A 20,486-nucleotide genomic window follows, 5' to 3' on the forward strand; every position below is an offset into this window, starting at 1 on the left:
AGGAGCAGCCCTACGAGAGAATGCCAATCAGATCTTCTGTTACTGGTCAGAGAATCTTGATCTCGCTGAGTTTGTTTCCTTATGCCTCTTTGCGCTTTTTAGTCTTTTTTATTTTTTTATTGACGTATAGTTGATTTACAGTGTTGTGTTAGTTTCAGGTATACAGCAAAATAATTCAGTTTTATATATATATATAAAACATTTTCCATTATAGGTTATTATAAGATATTGAACATAGTTCCCTGTGCTATACAGTAGGTCCTTGTTGGTTATCTGTTTTATGTAGAGTAGTTTGTATCTGTTAATTGCATACTCCTAATTTATGCCCCCCTTCTCCTTTAGTAACCATAGGTTTGTTTTCTATGTCTTGTGCTTTTTAATCTTTAAAATTGTTTTTTAAAAATATTCAGTTGCATTTCTTCCATACTTTTCCATTAGGGCTTGAATTAGTGTTCTTAGTAACTTTTTTCTTTATTATTTTTCAGAGATGTGGAAAATACAACAAAGTATAGAAAAGAAAAGAAAAATGTGCTATAATGCTGCCCCTTCAAATAATTGTTAATATTTTAGTGCTTTGCCTATTTGAGTATTTCCTCATCATTATTCTTGTATTAAAATGGTTTTAATGGCTAAATACAAATTGAATATACCAGGACTTATTTTAACCATCCCCTTTATTGTTGGGCATTTATGTTATTTCCTCTTTCCTGTACTCAATGCAATTACTTTTGCATTACTAAAATAATAATAAATTATTATTTAACATATATGATAGACGTTTTCTATATTTATTTAAAATGATTAATAAAAATTATTTAAATTTAAATATATAAATTTTCTTTTTGATAGGTTCCAGAAAGGGGAATATTGGATCATAGAATATAAACAGTTTAAAGTTTTGCTACATGGTCTTAAATTACTTTCCCAAATTCATACAATCACTATCAATTTGTACATAATTTTAAAAGGAAAATAGGCAGGGATTATGTGTTTGGGGGAAGATGTAAAGACATATTTTAAATGGATTTAATTCAGCTTTGATTTCTATTTGTTTTAGCCTTAAGGTAAGGATTGAATCATTTGATTCCATCGAAAAGTGTTTTACATTCCTTGGTTCCACGTTCTGATTCTATGCTTTTTTGTCTCTTTTAAGTGTATTCTCAGTCATATATATTTTCCCACTAACACTGTATGTTTTTCCTTCGTGTATGACTTGTGGTTTCACTGCTGTCAATCATTTTTCTCCAGATGTTCTTTTTCTTCATGTCTCATTTAGTTCATGCGTGACTATGGTGTTACTCATTGCCCATTGTCTTAACTTCCATGTAATTTGTCTACTCCATAATTCTGCATCTTTGAATGATAATGTTACTACTTTTAGGATCAGTAAAATATATATGTATATGTGATTTTTATGTATTTGCTGTTTTCTCATCATCACTGCTATGGTCAATTCTGAACAAATCCTCACGTGTGCTTCACATGCCTTCTTGTGTAATTGTGTCCATTTATCTGCAAAATCGTATGTTGTTGTCACTAGAATTCTTTTGTACATACATTTATTTGTAGCTTATTAGAGTTCTTCAATATTTACGGTAGTTATGGGTAGTTCCAATCAACACTGTTTTCTTCTGATGTAGTTGACCATTTGGGATATAAACTTTAGGGCATTCTGGAGTTGATATAGTGAATGTTAAATCGCATATCTGGATTAAATGGTTATTCTTGGGCTCCAATTATAATATTATATAACTCGTGGCCTCTAAGGACTTTTTAAATATCACCACACCTGGGGATTTTGTTGTTTTTGCTGGGCATTAATTGTAGTTTTTGTAGTAACTCTGCAGTTTAATCTGAATATCTATCTTAATTGTTTTTCCTATGCAAAATTCTTTTTAGTATGCCTTCTAAGACTTTCACCATTAGATGGGAAAATATTAGTTTTACATTTGGTTACTTTTAAATTCTGAGCTCACATTTTGCTGATTATTTATTTCTTATATTTTTATTGAGATATAACTGTTGATTTGATACATTTATATATTGCAATTGATGACCACTGTAGCTTTAGCTAACACCTCTGTCACGACACATACTTATCATTTCTTTTTTGTGGTGAGAACATTAGGTTTGACATAAATACACTACCATGTGGAAAATAGGTAGCTAGTAGGAACCTGCTGTATAGCACAGGGAACTCAGCTTGGTGCTCTGTGATGACCTAGTTGGGTGGGATGGCGGGGGGAAGGAGGTCCAAGAGGGAGGGGATGTGTGTATGCGTATGGCTGATTCACTTCACTGTGTGGCAGAAACTAACACAACACTGTAAAGCAATTATACTCCAATAAAAAAAAAATCTAGTCTCTTAGCATTTTTTAAGTATGTAATTCAGTATTGTTGACTATAATCTCTATGCTGTGCATTAGATCTCCAGAATTTATTCATCTTCTAACTGCAAGTTCATACTCTTAACATCCTTTCTCCAACTCCCCTACCCCCAGCCCCTGGCGACCACCACTCTACTCTCTGTTTCTACAAGTTTAGTTTTTTTAGATTCCACATATAAGTGGCATCATACAATATTTGTCTTTCTCTGTCTGACTTATCTCACCAAGCATAGTGCTGCTTTTTTCCTTTGCCCTTATTCTAAGATCCTCTCTTTTCTTTCCTTATTTTCTTGACATTGTTTATTCTTTTCTTTTAAAAATCCATGGCTCTCTAGATGCCAGGCATTACCCTGAGGCCCTTCCCACAGGGAGTTTACAATCACTTGTGAGAAACTAACGCATGCCAGAATCTGCGCTACAGGTGGAAGCACTGTTTGGGGCCTTGAAGGAACCGCTGGGGTTCAGACACGGATGGAGGAGGGGACACAGGCAGGGAGACTCATGTGACGGAAGGCAGTGGGGTCAGTTCCAGGTGGCACAGGTTTGGTGGTACATAAGAGAGCAGAGAGCACGGAATGAAGTATGGGCCTAGCGCCAGGTTGTGGGAGGGCAGGGTTCCGACTCTGCTCTGCAGTGGCTTTTCTAAATTGAAATATAGTTAATTTACAATGTTGTGTTAGTTTCAGGAGTACAGCAAAGTGATTCAGATATATATATATATATATATTCTTTTTCAGATTATTTTCCATGATAGGTTATTATAAGACATTGAATATAGTTCCCTGTGCTATACAGTAGGTTCTTGTTGTGTATCTATTTTATACATAGTAGTGTGTATATGTTAATCCCACACTCCTAATTTATCACCCCCTCCCTTTCCCCTTTGGTAACCTTAAGTTTGTTTTCTATGTCTGTGAGTCTGTTTCTGTTTTGTAAATGAGTTCATTTGTATCATATTTTAGATTCCACATGTAAGTGATGTCATATGGTATTTGTCTTTATCTGACTTACTTCACTTAGTGTGATCATCTCTAGGTCCATCCATGTTGCTGCAAACGGCATTATTTCATTCTTTTTTATGGCTGAGTAATATTCCATTGTATATATGTACCACATCTTCTTTATCCATTCCTCTGTGGATGGACATTTAGGTTGCTTCCATGTCTTGGCTATCGTGAATAGTGCTGCAGTGAACATTGGGGTGCGTGTTTCTTTTCGAATTAGAGTTTTCTCCGGATATATGTCCAGGAGTGGGATTGCTGGATCATACAGTAACTCTATGTTTAGTTTTTAAAGGAACCTCTCTGCTGTTCTCCATGTGGTGGTTTTGGATAGGAAAGTGACATAATGAGGGCTCTCTGCTGGTTCATGTGTGGAATACAAGTATGAAGGGGAAACATTGGAGAAGGAGGGAGCTCCCAGACTTGGCTATTCATTCATGGAACAAATGAACGCCATGTGCCTACCATGTGTCGGACACTGTGCCAGGAGCTCTGGACCCAGCAGCAAGCAAGACATCATTGTCCGGGCTCTTACGGGGAAGGTCTCCTTAATATTCTAGCTTTCAGGGGCTGTGGCCAGCATGCGAACACCGTTCAGTGCCCTATTAGATTCCTATACCCCTAGAGGAGCATCTCTTTGTTCTCACAGGTCAGCTCAGTTGCTCTTGTGACTTGCCCGGTCCCTCTTTGGTTAGCATTCGTATTTTAGTGTGAGTTTGCCCATGGATGCAGCTTGAAGACCCAGGCTTCCCCTTTGATAAATCAACTTTAGGGGTTGATGTACTGGAAACATGTCTTTGAAATGACCGGATGAGGGAGGTCAACCGCGGTACTGGAAATAGGTCTTTGAAATGACCGGATGAGGGAGGTCAACCGCGGTACTGGAAATAGGTCTTTGAAATGACCGGATGAGGGAGGTCAACCGCGGTACTGGAAACAGGTCTTTGAAATGACCGGATGAGGGAGGTTAACCGCGGAGCTATGTAGACACAGCTTATCATTCGGTAATAACCTGAAATTGCCATTCTCAAGAATGACCTCCAGGGAAGACAAAGGTTCTGGCATGATTCTAATGGGGTGCAGGAGATGGTGGAGCGCTGTAAGGGGAGTCTTCCCTTTGTGGACCATTGGATAAATCACAGATGTGTTCACAGCCCTGAAAAAAATCTATAGTTTATGAGTGATCTTTTTCTTTTTCTCTGGCCAGGAATCTTACGTCCTTTCGGCAGAACTTGGAGAAAAATGTGAAGCCATCGGCAAGAAGTTATTATACTTAGAAGATCAACTTCACACTGCGATCCATAGTCACGACGAAGATCTCATTCATATCCTTTTTCTCCTGCAGATTAAGCACCTGTTAGGTTATTTTGTAAAAGAAAGTCTTAAAAAATTATACCGTTTCCCCATGCCTCAGCAGATGGAAACAAATAGACGCTCCTGGTATTTAGAGTTCAACACACCTCAGATCCCTGAGATTATTCAGTATGCGATGTTTCTCTCTAGTTTTTGGTAAGTCAGCATTTTTGATTATTAAACCTGACTGCTAAAAATTAGCAGTGAAGTTCAGACGTGCACACAAGGAGGCCAAAGAAAAATGTAGTTTCAGGGGCTGTGAAGCTGGGTTTGTGGGGCTCAGATGGTTGTGGGTCTGACTGCCTCAGTTTTCCAGGGGTGTTCTGAATACGGAGAAACCCAAATCCATCTTTGGTTTTCTTTTCCGTACAATTCTGCCATATAATGGGCAGGAGAGTGTCACAACTAACAGGACTTTGGATCACTCCTTTGTACAAGAATCAGTGCATTTCCTGTCACATCTGCAAATAACCTTTATCAAAACCAGTTGCCAGTGAGCAAGATGGCGAAGAACCTACTAGCTTAGGCGTGCATCCCGGTGAAACACTGAATCACATGTAGATATGTGCGTGCGTTCGGTTTGTCCCTGGTTAGTTCTTTCGAGGGCAGATGGGTGGGTGCAAGACGGATGAAGGCATATACAGCCCCATTCTGTATTTTGTTTGGTTACTTAATCATAAGCTGACACTTCTGTAGATGAAAGTACTTCTCTATTCATTCATCCCTTCTGTTCAGTAGTGTGACTTTTATTAGATGTATTTGTGAGAAATGTAGCTATTTCGGACTTTGCTTCTCATTGCTGTCTTACTTTTCAGAATTCTAGTTCTTACCATGCTTTATCGGGAGTCTGTGTGTGTGTGTGAATGTATGTGTATGTTTAAGGAGCTTTGAATGGTCAAGGATTAATCTTAATCACAAGTATTCAGATCCACGGTTTAATGACAGATTCAGTGTTGCGTTTCCTTCCTCCTTACAAACTTAAATCTTTTGCCTTGCTTGTTAAACTTAGCAGGAGATTTTTTTCAACTTAATCAGTGATTATTTTCACATGGCTCAAGGTGGATTTTTAAAAGCAGACATTCTGTTTTTCGTAACTCCCTGCCCCTTACAAACTAGTGTTTAAGCTCTTATTAAAAAGTTGGCCAAAGAAACAGTAGAAGCATTTTTGTTCTGCACTTTTGTTTATTCCACGTTCATGGATCACGCAGAATTGAGCAGTTGTAAGGTGGCACGGCCTCCAGCAGATGGGCAAGTAACCAGCTGTCAGTACCTGGGAGCAAAGCCCTGCAGAGGGCCAGTGCATACAGAGGGGTTCCTGGCTGCAGTCTAGCAGATGGGCTTGTTCCCCAGTGGGAAATCCCTCCAGCTTGTGGTGGGCTCAGGTAGCAGTTCTGAGAGCTGCAATCAGGGTCTGTGTTAGTCTCTTGTTTAGAAGTTTTCCAGAAGGTTAGTTTGATTCTAGGGAATGGGGTTTTCTCCTGCACAGGTTTGGGTGGTGGGGAAGAGGCTGAGAAGAGACAGAGCTGTGTATAAATAAGATGCTTTTAGCACAGGGAGATCAGCTCAGTGCTCTGTGACCACTTAGAGGGGTGGGATAGGGAGGGTGGGAGGGAGGGAGATGCAAGAGGGAAGAGATATGGGAACATATGTATATGTATAACTGATTCACTTTGTTATACAGCAGAAACTAACACACCATTGTAAAGCAATTATACTCCATTAAAGATGTTAAAAAAAAAAAAAAAAAAGATGCTTTTAGTTTTCCCACAGCCATTCCAAGCCAGATTCAGGAGTGGTGGGAATCACAGAGCATGGATAAAGCCTCTTGAAGCATCTGTAAAGTCAGATAATAACATGTACCTCTAAGGTTTTCATTTGGGCTAAATGAGGTTATATGCAGAAAAGATGTTTAATATAGTTCTTATACATGGTAAAGTGCTTGGTTTTAGGTAGAAAACCATTCTCAGTGTCTGGGTCACAAGCTCAAACATCCCGTTTATAGATGAGGTTTCAGGGTAGGTTGATTGAATCATGTTGTAATAAATCCTTGAAAGAATTGATTGGTAACTATACCGTGACTTATATGAAAAGTCATTTAATTCTAATAAAACTGCCGTAGACAGATAGGGATTATTCTTCCTAGTTGATAGTTGAGAAAACTGAGGCTTAGAAATTACGTGGCTGGTCCAAGGTCATTTCTGATGAGGGACAGAAACATCCAGCCACCAGCCCCATGGTCCTTCATGGCCAATCAGCAGGCAGCTATGCCTATAAGTAGCTGGACAGGCCTGTTCTGTGGAACATACAGTGACTATAAAAATGTTAAGCTATAATAAAAGTTGTTTAGTGAAGTTATGTTTATTGAGAATTTTGCTGATCCTTGCTGAGATAAGTGAGGACATAGAGGGGACATGTCAAACGAGGGTTGGGAAGCCCTGGTTTAGGTACTGAAATCACTCCCCCTACAAAAAAATCTCTACACCACAGTATGGATTTCGACCCAGACTTTCCTCTGAAACCATGGCTTCGTTCTGTGTCACTGATTGATAGTAAATACACAGAAGGTATCTTTGAATTCTAACGAAGCAGCACTTAGTTTCAAGTGGAACTCAGTGCCCTAAGATAGAAAGACATATTTACAAGGCTCTGCGGAGGCTTCTTACACAAACCAAAGCCCTTGTTTCAAATGAGAACTTATCTAGAGATTCCAAGAGGCTGCTGAAATCCTCTGGCCAAACTCCGACTGGTTTGTGTTTCCATTCTTGATCAAAGAGACAAAGCTGAGTGCAGTTGAAAGAAACAGCTTGCCGTCAGCAACAGGAAAGAATTTCCCAGCAAGTGTAATATTTTTGTTTGATTCCATTAAGGACTCTGCCAGAGCCTCCTGTTCAAAAGCTGCGGAGTGAACATGATTCATGTGTGTCTACATCAGTGTCCGTGTCCAGAAGATTCAAGCCTTGGCCACTCCAGATGTTCATTCTCCGTGTGGAAGGCACGGAGCTTTGCACAAACTGTTTCGTGTGAGAAGGACCCTGGTAGTGTGGCATCAGCAGAGGGTGGGCCAGTCACCAGCAGTGGGGTTGAGTTTCCCAACAGATCCTCTGGGTATCCTGACTTAACATCAAGGCCATGGGCTGCTGGCTGGGAGTCTCTCGCTTTTATGAAGAAGACACTGGATTGCCAGATCGGAGGAGGGAGAGAAGACAGGCCGTGTCTCTTCATCATCCTGACAGGCTCACTGAATTACATGTAGCCAAATAACACCACCAGCCCGTCAGCCACCGCGGGGCGAGCATCTGAGCAGAGTCTGCACTATTAATTGGAAGAGCTGGCGTCTCAGAGGTGACTCACGCCTGGTGTCTGAGGCGAGGATGGGAGGTGTGACTTCACTGCCACTCAAGCCGGGATCTTCAGGAGCATTAGTCTGACTCTCTAGTATAATTTCACAGTCATCTGGGATCCTAATGAGCAGTTGTGTGTTGAAAAACATTTTGAGTGGATGGAGTGGTTCCTCCCTGTTTATAATGCTTTAACTGAAAACCATCTAGGTTAGGTGGATTTTTCAGCAGGGAGTTTTTCCTTTCCCTTTCAGCTTCTACAACACACTTTCAAAAGGAAAGAAGGACACGTAGGATCAGGACACTGGGCATCTTTCGGAGCCCCCAGGGCAGTTCTGCTCACCTCTGAGTCATAGATAAGACAGGGACAGACTTACTCTGTTTGTGGTTCTATTTGCATTCATGTCCAGGAAACTCTCCTGGAATTCCGTTCTTTCTGTGTATTGGGAACACGTGGTGCCCAATCGATTAGTTGTGGTGGTGCTTGATGGCATGCAAATGCTCTAAATACATCCAGGCACTTGCACCAACGCCGCATCCCCTTAGGAACCCTCGCTTGGTTCAGCTTTCAAAGGTGCAGCTGTAACAGACAAAGGGAATGGGAGTTTGAGGCGCTTTTGCTCTGCCTCCTTGGAAATGCTTTCTGCTTCTAGGGCTAAAGAGCTGCAAGAGGGATTGTGACCATCACGGAGCTCCACAGTTTCACAGATGAGAAAACTGAGACCCTAAGAGGCTGCTGTTTGAACACTGTGTACACTGGGCTGATACACATATGGTGGCCAGTGCACTTCCCTTTGGCTCCCACCAAAGGGAGTGGGGCGAGAAGAGGAAGACTTGGAGCCTCACAGTGGGGGAGAGAGGAGGGAGCCTAGGAGAAGGTGTGGGCACCGGGCTTCTGCTGCTGGCTTAGCCCTAGGTGGGCACCACAGGGAGGGCCCCTGTGCAAGCATCGCATCCACTGAAGCAGGTCGCGTGTAGGCGGGGCTTTCCTCTTCGCTCTTCAACAACTGTGTCCCTCACCTTTGGCTTTGGGAATGAAAGAAAATTCCCAGGACTGTGGCCGTAGGAGCTGCAGAGGAATCACTGCTGATATGAAGAAATAATTGAGCAAATGGGTAGCTGTTTCAAAGGACGTACTGTTGTTTCTTTTGGAAGCAAACTAGTTCAGGGCAGATGAACTGAAGACCTACTTTTGACCCAGCTACTAAAATGATCGCTTGGCATCTCAGCTGGCGGTAAAACACTCAACTGTTTTTATATTTGAACAAAAGACCCCTTTGAGAGAATTTGAGGATCTTTGCACATGGCTGCCCTAAAAGACAGTATTGTCTAACCACTGCAAGACATCTGTGAAACATGCCTTGCTGTCTTATGCCTTGCTCATTGCAAACACGGTCTGCACAAGTTTACTCTCAAGAAGTATGATCTTATTTACAAAGCAGAAATAGAGACACAGACGTAGAGAACAAACGTATGGCTACCAAGGTGGGAAAGGGACGAGGGGTGGGATGAACTGGGAGATTGGGATTGACATATATACACCATTGATACTATGTATCAAATAGGTAACTAATAAGAACCTACTGTATAGCACAGGGAACTCAATGCTCTGCGGTGACCTAAATGGGAAGGAAATCCAAAAAAGAGGGGATATATGTATGTCTGAGTCACTTTGCTGTACAGCAGAAATTAACACAACATTGTAAAGCAACTATACTCCAATAAAAATTAATTTTAAAAAAAGGAGAAAAAAAAAAAGAAGTAATGCTCTTGCCTAATATGGGTGTAGTCTATCCCAAGGTGGTCTTGGGTTCAAAGGCGTTTTTAAAGATGTTCGCATGTCAATCCTTGTGCCACCGTTGTAATTAGTGTGCAAATTTTCTTAGGTGCCACAGGTGTTTGGTGGCATATCTGTTACACATACTTAACTAGAGAGGTTTCTACGGCACAGGCGTTCGAAGAATCATTTAACTCTTTTGAGACCTATTCTCGCACTTAGATGCAGTGTGCACCTCTTATACACATAAATTCCAGTACCGGAGTTTTACTTTATTTCCTCAGCACTTTGACAAAAAACAATGAGCTTATTGGAGGAGCAATCAGAAAATCCAACTCTAGTAGTCTTAAGATTTTGGTTAGATGTATCCAATGGGATAGTTTATCTTTCTATAAATCAGTGAGAAAACGTTGCAAAAATGTTTGTAAAGATATCTTTTTCAGTATAACCTCCAAGTGCACATCTGCAGCCTGGACCTCAGACTCACGTCTGCTTCCTCCTCAACATCTCCACTTGGCTGACAAATAGCCTTTTCCAACTTCACGTGTCCAAACTCCAGTTCCTCCCCACTCACACCAACCCCCCCAAAACCCTGACTCATTCCCAGTCTTCTCCTTCTTGATCAATTGCAAGTCTATTTTTCCAGTTCGTTGCTTAGATAAAAAATCTGGGAGTCATTCTTGCTGCCTTTTCCTTCCTTCACATCTCACCTGTATTCCGTCACATATGCCGTTGGCTCCATCTTCAAAACATCCAGAATCTGACCATCTCTCACCACCCCCACTGCCACCGCCTGGGACCAAGCCATAAACTTTTATAGCCTGAATTATTGCAAAATCCTCCTCTTATCTCCAGGCTTCTGCCCTCGCATCCTTTAATCTACTAACGATTAAAGCAGCCAGGGAGATCACGTCTTTCCCCGGCTCCAAACCCTGCCATAGCTCCATCTCACGATCTACGCGCATGTGCTTGTGTGTTTATTTTCTTCTCACTCAGTGGCACAGAAGCCCCATGATGGCAGTGACTTTGTTCACTCTCCTACGCCCCATGTCTAGAACATTTCTTAGCCCATAGTAGGAGCTGTGAAATGTTTGAGTATTTGATCGAATGAAGGAAAGAGTGAGGATTTCTATCTACATGATTATTTTCCCAACTGCTAGATGGGAAAATGTTTCTGGTGTTTTTTCTTTTTTTTTTTTTTAAAGCTTTTTTAAATTGCTGAATCAGAATAATAGATTAAATTAAGCCTATCCTAATATTTAAGAGTTGTGAAAAAAAGATTTTTAAGGATACTTCTCTTAAGATATTTCTAAATTATTTTCACTAAATGCTTAATCTGCTTTTTTATTTTTAAAATTTTAATTAATTTATCTTTTTATGAAGTATAGTTTATTTACAATGTGTTAGTTGCAGGTGTACAGCAAAGTGATTCATATATATAGTCAGATATATATTCGTATATATATATTCAGATATATATATATTCGGATATATATATATATATATTCTTTTTCAGATTCTTTTCCCATATAGGTTATTACAAGATATTGAGTATAGTTCCCTGTGCTATACAGTAGGTCCTTGCTGATAATCTATTTTATATATAGTAGTGTGTATATGTTACTCCCAAATTCCTAATTTATCTCTCCCCTCCCCTTTCCCCTTTGGTAACCATAAGTTTGTTTTCTATGTCTGTGAGTCTGTTTCTGGTTTGTAAATAAGTTCATCTGTATCATTTTTTTTAGATTCAACATGTAAGTGATATCATATGATATTTGTGTTTCTCTGTCTGACTTACTTCTCTTAGTATGATAATCTCTAGGTCCATCCACATTGCTGCAAATGGCATTACTTCGTTCTTTTTTATGGCTGAGTAATATTCCATTGTGTATAGGTACCACATCTTCTTTATCCATTCCTCTGTGGATGGACATTTAGGTTGCTTCCATGTCTTGGCTATTGTGAAAGGTGCTGCTATGAACATTGGGATGCATGTATCTTTTTGAACAAACACACTGATTGAACTATGAAAGGATGCATGTCCATTGTGAATATTACAGAATTATGAAAAAAAAAAAAAGCTCCATCTCCCTCCCAGTACCAATGTCGAGGAGAAGTCCATCCCTGTGTCCTCCTAAGGTGCTTTTCCAGCTAGAAATGGCTTATCTCTATTGTCCTTTTTTTTTTTTTTTTTGTAAAATTAGGATCATTCCATACACATTGTTCTACAACTTGCTTTTCCCCCCTCACTCCACATTTTATCCTGGACTCTCTTTCATATAAGCACATTCAAAATGTTTTGGAACTCACATGGAGTATGGAATCATACAAGCAGGTTGGTTAGAGGGAAGTATTTCGTAAATAAAACATGATTTCAATCATTTTGATGATGATTACCCCATAGGTTCTAAAGGAGGTTTCCAGGATTTCTGAGATCTGGCCCTACTTAGACAGAACAACCTCTGCTGTTTTAGTAAATAAACCTTAAATCTCATCTCACAGAAGGCACTATACTCTCACAAGAAAAAATATTTCTTTTAACCCTAGCCCTGTGAAGACGGTATGGGAATCTGCATTTTACGAGTGAGATGATGAAAGCATTCGATGGTTTGCCAGGTTCCAGAGCTGGTGGTCTCATCCTCAAATCCCCCTGCTTCTCACTCCTCCCTGTGTCCCTGGAGATTGTTGTCTGAGGGGCTGATGTGTTATATAACCTAGTCTTTTTCTTTTGTGGCTTCTCTCTCACTCTCTTTTTAAAAACCTTTTCAGTGTGTTCGGCCAGTGCTAGAAGTTTTACGAGTTCTTTAAGAAGCAGTTCAGTCTGGTTCAGTTTCTCTCTCGAAAAACCTTGGTCGTCATTCAACATATTACAAAGCGGGACCTGTAGTCCCAGGCTGCAGATCAAAGGTAATGAAGTCTCGGGAGTTTGTCAAGATTCATAAACTGCTTAAGTTCTATGCTTATTCTTTATAAATGTAGCGTAACTTTGTGATTAATTTGCAGCTTGGTGTTCGGTCTGGGACCACTTATGCTCTTGCTTGTATAAAGTCATATGTGTTTTCACTAAAGATTAACAGAGCTGTTCAGAGAAATGCAGGAAAATGAAGTCTTTTAAAAAAGAAAAAAGAAAAAACAAGTATTGGGTACTTTCTTCTCTTGCCCCACCTCTTGCCCATCTCCTCAACCCCATCCTCATTCCCCTCAAGTTCAAGTGCAAGGAGTGAATCATCATAGTAGGTGTATGTGAATTACATAAATGATGAAGTCTGGTGAGGATTCAAGAGGATGAAAAGCCGCCAGAGGCTTGTCAAGGTGGCTCAGCATTTTTGCTTTAGGTGAGGTTCATTTGCATAATTCCTAGGATCCTCTGGAGTTCCTTATTTAAAAAAGAAAAAAGAAAGCTTTCCATAGTCGTAACCTAAAGGTATCTCTTTCTCTTGACATTGCATTGACATTGTACTTAAATAAAACCACATTGTAGTAGGTGTGGACAGTCTGTGAGTGGGAAGATTTCTGCAAACTACTTTTCCCAAAGCTTTCTGTTTTCTCCACATCTGATCTAGTAATATTTAAGTGGTCTGACCTCTTGTGACGATTTAACAGCATTTAAGTGGTGTCAACATATTTCTGTGTTTCCTCTTAGTTTCTGTTGGATGAAGTTAAATTAGTTTGCTTATTAAGTTAAAAGAATTCAATCCATCACTCATCCTATATTTATCTTAGGATTGTTCTGACTACAGGTACAAAAGGGAAAGAACAGAGGCGCCTGACAATGGATAGACAGGAAAATCACTGTTGGTTAAAGGTTCCCCAGCTTAAACCCCTAGAAGAGAGCTCATCTTTTAAGAGAATGATGGGCATATTATTTATTCCATATAATTATTCACTGAGTTCTCTATGATTGTTCTATTTACATGAGAAACAACTTTACAGGTTATGAAACTAAAAACCCAACCATTTAAAGAAAAACCAACCAACCAACCAACCCAGAAAAGGCAAGCTCCCTGCACTCCATCAAATCTCCAAGGCCCCGAATGGCTATTTTACAAGCACCTGGGAGTATAATAACACGTGACAGCAGATTAGAACCTAACAGGGTTTAGGAGTCACTGTTTCCTGCGAAAACAGGTTCAAAGTGATTTGCACAAGGTGACAAGGCTGGCGGATGACCAGTAGGGACCGTTAACTCATCGCTCGGAGTCTGGTTGTATGGTGGCCCCCAATCCTGGAGCTCTGATTCCCAGCCTTCTGCCGTCTCCACGGTCAGAGCATTTGGATGTGACAGTTGCCCTTCCCCAGCCTGGGGCTGAGCAGGAATACAGTCACGCTGACCATATTCTGTGGGGCATCCCGTTTGCCATCTGTCTCAGTCTAAGAGCTGACTCTTCCTTTTCCTTTTGGAAACCTTACTTGAGATAGTGAATGACCTCAGGCCTCGTAGAAATTGCAATTGCTCTTAAAAGAAGCGTAGCATTGGTGTTAATATTTAATGCCTACACTTTGGAGGAACTTGAAACTGCAATTAGAGGGGGAGTTCCCATCTGCTTCCAGCAGGCACGTGGCTCTTACCAGCTCCCTGAGAGGCTGCAGAGGGCCGCCTGTCACCTTCGCCTGTGTTCCTTAACAACGTGTGCACAGAGTCTCAAGAGGGAGCTCCAGATGGTGAAGGAAACTCTGCAGGCCATGATCCTGCAGCTCCAACCAGCAAAGGAGGCGGGAGAGAGGGAGGCCGCAGCTTCCTGTGGGACAGCTGGTGTCCGGGAAGCACCGGCCTGAGGCGTCACAGGATGGGGGAAGGAGGGTGAGTGACTGCGTCATCACCGTGGGTGCTGCGGGGCCTCTCTCACCTCCTCTGCATAACCAATGTGCCTGAAACAATTACGGAGACGGACGTCGCCCAGCAGAAGAGTGGTCCGCTCTCCCGAGGCTGAGATCAGGGGGTCTGCAGATTGGAATAGGCAGGGGGAGTGAACTGCCGATTTCCTTGTAAATGTCAGTCCGAGGCACCTTTACTGTGTCATTAACAGGAGCATCTTGCACAGGACTTGAAAAATCTTTCCATTTCAGCCCCCATTCGACAGAAGTTGGGGTGATTTCTGCTAGAAAGATGTCTCTTTTCCTGTACCATCTTGCTTTCTGATGCAATTAAAATATCTCCTGATTTAAGAACTTACAAAAAAGAAACCATACATGTCTCTCTTATCATACCCATTACACCTTCCTACAGGCACATGATATAAGGGAGCTAATTAACCCCAGAATTTGGAATTAACAGCTTTTCACCTTAATTTCCCCTGTGATTCTCTATAATCTCGGAAGAATTAAGATGAAAAATTCCAAAAGATATATATTTTTTAAAGAGACAGACTATCTCGTGTAGCCCTCTGGTTGTCCTGTTCTGGCACTGCCTGTCTCTCCAGGATGTGTCCCTGATGTTTCATCAGGACATTCTGAAATTCACCCACAATGAGAGCAGGAAGGGAGTGAGGGGCATGAATTGGTCAGGAGACATGTTTAAATGTTTAATCCTCTCCTATTTTCCCTTGAACCTGTTTCACTTAGTGTCAGGCAGGACATGGATGTAGAAACCTTCAATGCAGAAGAGTATTCAGTGAGGCAGTGCAGTACTCAGTTCATCAGTGCTGTACTCAGTGAGGCAGTGCTGAACTCAGTTCATCAGTGCTGTACTCAGTGAATCAGTACTGTACTCAGTTCATCAGTGCAGTACTCAGTTCATCAGTGCTGTACTCAGTGAGGCAGTGCTGAACTCAGTTCATCAGTGCTGTACTCAGTGAGGCAGTGCCATACTCAGTTTATCAGTGCTGTACTCAGGCAGTGCAGTACTCAGTTCATCAGTGCTGTACTCAGTGAATCAGTACTGTACTCAGTTCATCAGTGCAGTACTCAGTTTATCAGTGCCATACTCAGTTCATCAGTGCAGTACTCAGTTCATCAGTGCTGAACTTAGTTCATCAGTGCTGTACTCAGTGAATCAGTACTGTACTCAGTTCATCAGTGCTGTACTCAGTGAGGCATTGCTGTACTCAGTGAATCAGTACTGTACTCAGTGAGGCAGTGCTATACTCAGTGAATCAGTACTGTACTCAGTGAGGCAGTGCTGTACTCAGTGAATCAGTGCTGTACTCAGTGAGGCAGTGCTGTACTCAGTGAATCAGTACTGTACTCATTGAGGCAGTGCTGAACTCAGTTCATCAGTGCTGTACTCAGTGAATCAGTACTGTACTCAGTTCAACAGTGCTGTACTCAGTGAGGCAGTGCTGTACTCAGTGAATCAGTACTGTACTCAGTTCAGCAGTGCTGTACTCAGTGAATCAGTACTGTACTCAGTTCAGCAGTGCTGTACTCAGTGAATCAGTACTGTACTCATTGAGGCAGTGCTGAACTCAGTTCATCAGTGCTGTACTCAGTGAATCAGTGTAGTACTCAGTTAATCAGTGCTGTACTCAGTGAATCAGTACTGTACTCAGTTCAACAGTGCTGTACTCAGTGAGGCAGTGCTGTACTCAGTGAGGCAGTGCTGTACTCAGTGAATCAGTACTGTACTCAGTTCAGCAGTGCTGTACTCAGTGAATCAGTACTGTACTCAGTTCAGCAGTGCTGTACTCAGTGAATCAGTACTGTACTCATTGAGGCAGTGCTGAACTCAGTTCATCAGTGCTGTACTCAGTGAATCAGTGTAGTACTCAGTTAATCAGTGCTGTACTCAGTGAATCAGTACTGTACTCAGTGAGGCAGTGCTGTACTCAGTGAGGCAGTGCTGTACTCAGTGAGGCAGCGCTATACTCAGTTCATCAGTGCTGTACTCAGTGAATCAGTGTAGTACTCAGTTAATCAGTGCTGTACTCAGTGAGGCAGTGCTGTACTCAGTTCATCAGTGCTGTTCTCAGCAACGTGGGGCACTGCCGGCCCCTCCCTGCTGAGGCAGCTGTAAAACAGGCTGAGCTCACCAGGCAGCGCCCCTCAAGGTGCCCTGAGGAAGGCAGCCTTGAGAGATGCCCCACAGTCGCACGGCTCTCCCTTGGCGTGAGTCCCTTTGGGAAGTGTGCCATGCCGCCACCCGCTTGGAGACCACGGCGCAGTGAGCATATCAGCCTGTGGTAATGCTTGGAATGAGGAAACCCTCTTGTTTCTGTCTAGCCCCGAACTCCCCACGTTTAATGGAGCATAGGGTTTTTTAAAATTTAAATTCTATTAATATTCCATCAGTCTAGTGCTGTGCAGCACTGCATTCTCCAGGAGCGTCGTGGTCCAAACGCTGAGTTACATCACTTATGTATGCGTTAGAGACGAAACTCAAAACTTTTGCAGTGTTGAGTTGATAATGACTTGCCGCAGTTTGTAAGTGTAATTGACTGACTGGTCTTTTTGTGCTTCTGTCTCCTGGATACTCACAGGAGTAGTGATGCCCTCTGCCTTCATCAGGATCCATGGACACTAGACAATCTTTGTCATTTCCTGAAGTCATGCTGCCATTTCCGGAAGGCAGCTGGTGCTTTGCTCACCCTTCCGTGCTGTGCTGTGCTTCCGTCAGGAGATGGCCCTGCTTAAGCCAGCAAGTGGCCACAGTCCAGAGAACAAAGCAAAAGCACAACATTGTGAATTTTCTGATTGTTATTTCCTACAATTTTCTGTCGAGCATTTAAAAATAGATACTATACATATTTTAATAATAAGTATAATTAGTTTGTTCCAGGAATGCTTGGTTTTGCAATGATGGAGCAAATTCCTGAATGATTTATCATGTCTAGAAAACAATTACGTACTAGTCATATGGCACATGGAATTCTTGAATCCTTGAATTAATTCCAGTGAAGCAAAACTTGGAAAGAGTCAGGGTTGTCTCTAATGAATCCCTACTTTGAGAAGTGTCATTTTAAAAAGCCCCACAAGGCATCTTAACAGTCACTAACCCAAGTGTGTTGTATTACTCAGACACCATCATGAATAATTCTGTGAGGTTATGATGTATTTGAAAATTCTGGAAGCTAATGACTGTCTGAGTGTGCCCCAAATAAGGGTTCTCCAGTGGCCCCAGTGGGCAGCATGTCCATCTCCTTGTTGAGATGCCGGATCAAGACAGGTGAATGATGCTACAGCTCATCTGCGGTCTGTGCTGGTGTCAGAGGCAACCAGGAAGCCTGTACAAGGCCAGGGTGGTTCCTCTGGCCACATGACCTTCTCAGGACAAGCCCCTCTTCTTCCACTTTGACCCCAAAAGACCCAGGAGTGTGTATCCCAAATCATTATATAGGGCAGTTTCTATCAGGGCAACATAAGAAGAGATCAGGGCTTGAACTTAAAAGCCACAAAACAATAGCAATAAAAATCCAAGCTTTTATGGAGACAGTCAAGACCACAGGCACAAGTGCAGGTGGGAAATGATGCCTTTGGGTCTGATTTCACTGTGGCATCACGCGAGAGAATCAACGATAGATTACATGGTCCTCCACGCTGAGATGCTAGCATCCAAATGCCACCCATTTATCTTCCGCCAGCCCGAGCGTGTTCTCAGTCAGTGACGCTCCCGGTTCCTTCCAACTTCCTGAAATTTCAACATCAAAATGATCTTCCTCAAATCAGGTGAGCATGTATATCAGTGGTCCCCAACCTTTTTGGCACCAGGGACCGGTTTCGTGGAAGACGATTTTTCCACAGCCTGGAGGTGGGGGGGATGGTTCAGGTGGTGATGCGAGGGATGGGGAGCGATGGGGAGCGGCGGATGAAGCTTCACTCGCTCACCCTCCGCTCCCCTCCTGCTGCGCGGCCCGGTTCCTAACAGACCGTGGACCAGCCCCGGTCCACTGCCCAGGGGTCGGGGACCTCTGATGGATATTGTATTGGAAACTTTTCTTCCTGTGCAGTAAGGCTGGTTTCCCCACCCCAGGAGCACGGAAGGGCTCACACGTGTGCGCTGGGACTGTCCCAAGACCTTTGTAATCATTATCATCTGACTTCTTATTCCGACCTTATGGGGTAGGTGTTTGCACATGATGAACTTGAGCCTTAGGAGACCAATGAACTTTCCCCACAGCACAGAGCTGCTGAGCGGGGGACCAGCAGCAGCCCTTAGAGATAGGTAGACTGCCCTTAACTGTGCTCTTCTTAAAGTGCCTTTAATGTCTTTCTGGGACCGTGAGCCATGGAGCTTATTTGTTCCCTTAAGAGCTCATGGTCACCATGGGAGTCCTGACTGGAGAATCAGAGAAACCGAGCCTGGGGGAACCCTGGCTTCCCACACCCCCAGGTGAGCCCCGCTGCTCTGTGGCCATGAAGTCTAGGCTCAGACCACCTTCAACAGACCTACCACCCACCACTGTCCTAACCAACCCTTCATTCCCCATCCACCTCAAAAGCCATGCCAGGAACAACCACTTACTGCCTGACGGCAGGCAGATTTTCTTGAAAACCCCCATCTAATTGGTATTTTTCAGAAAACATTCAAGAAAGCAACATTGCACTCATTGTTTAATGCCTTCTTGAGAGATGATTTCGGTGCTCTTATTTTGAATACCCTCACCTTACCTAATCTTTGAATTTTGTCATGTAATTTATTACTTCATGAAACTTACTTTTGGTATGTGAAACTAAAGCTGTTATCCAAGCCATCGTGCACCTTTAACATTTTTTTTATCTTCTGGAGTGTGGATGACAGAAAAATGTATCAGCTTTCCTCATCTCATCTTTCTGTTACAGGATGATTCATTGTATAGTTACTTACATCACACCAAATGTTTCTAATAAATCAATGCTTTGAAGTTGTGTATGTGTTTACTTTCAGATATTAACCAGTCAGAAAATGATGGAATTTTCTATTCCAGACCCTTTGAGGAAATTGAAAATAACATTACCACTAAGTGGGGAACAGGACAGGGTGCCCACTAACACCAGTGGAAATATTTTACTGGAGATACTGGCTAATTCAGTTAGGCAAGAAAAATAAATGAGAGTTACAATCTGGAAAGGAGGAGATACAACATTAATAATGACAGATGATGTCTCTGTAAGCCAGACAACCTAAGAGAATTAACAAAAACACAAACACAAAATTTATTTACACAAATAACTCAATCAACTTACCAAAATCAATAGGCTTTACATATCCAAACAATAATCAGAAGATAAAGTATAAGAAAAGACCCGAATTTCAGTAGCAACAAAAAAGAAAAAACCACTAGGAACAAATTTAAATAAGAAACGTCTAAGTCTTAGATGAAGGAAATTTTAAGATGAAGAACACAAGAGAAGAATAAAGAGGAAGACGTGAAACTTTTGGGTAGGAAGTCATCATAAATTGTCAAATCTCTGTAAATTAATTCATAAATATTACCTGATCCTGAGTCACGAATGTCTAGCTATTCCCAGTATCCATTCTCTGCTTCATCCTTTCTAGCAATTCTTCATCCAGGTACTTGAACTACAGATGTACTTACACACTTGGAGAATTGCCATGTGCATTTATACTGTTAAAGCAGTTAAGGAGGCCATTAGCCCGAGGGGGCTCTAAAGCCCTGGAGCCTACAGCAGCAAACCCACAGCTAAGCCTGTAAATGCCTCAAGGTTATGAAATTGAAACCTGAGGATGACCGATCATAAACAGACAATTAGGCTT

General features: G+C 41.9%; 1 protein-coding gene across 1 annotated transcript in view; it reads left to right on the plus strand.

The window, feature by feature from the left end:
• Positions 1-19,632, plus strand: part of DISC1 (DISC1 scaffold protein) — a 363,915-nt gene extending 344,283 nt beyond the window's left edge. The window contains exons 12-14 of the mRNA XM_057530626.1: positions 4,596-4,713; positions 14,493-14,657; positions 17,272-19,632. Coding sequence (XP_057386609.1) covers positions 4,596-4,713; positions 14,493-14,632 — 258 coding nt within the window. The 3' untranslated portion in view covers positions 14,633-14,657; positions 17,272-19,632. The remainder of the gene's footprint in view (positions 1-4,595; positions 4,714-14,492; positions 14,658-17,271) is intronic.
• The last annotated feature ends 854 nt before the right edge of the window (positions 19,633-20,486 follow it).

The sequence above is a fragment of the Balaenoptera acutorostrata genome, chromosome 16, assembly GCF_949987535.1.
Source record: "Balaenoptera acutorostrata chromosome 16, mBalAcu1.1, whole genome shotgun sequence".
Classification (NCBI taxonomy): domain Eukaryota; kingdom Metazoa; phylum Chordata; class Mammalia; order Artiodactyla; family Balaenopteridae; genus Balaenoptera; species Balaenoptera acutorostrata.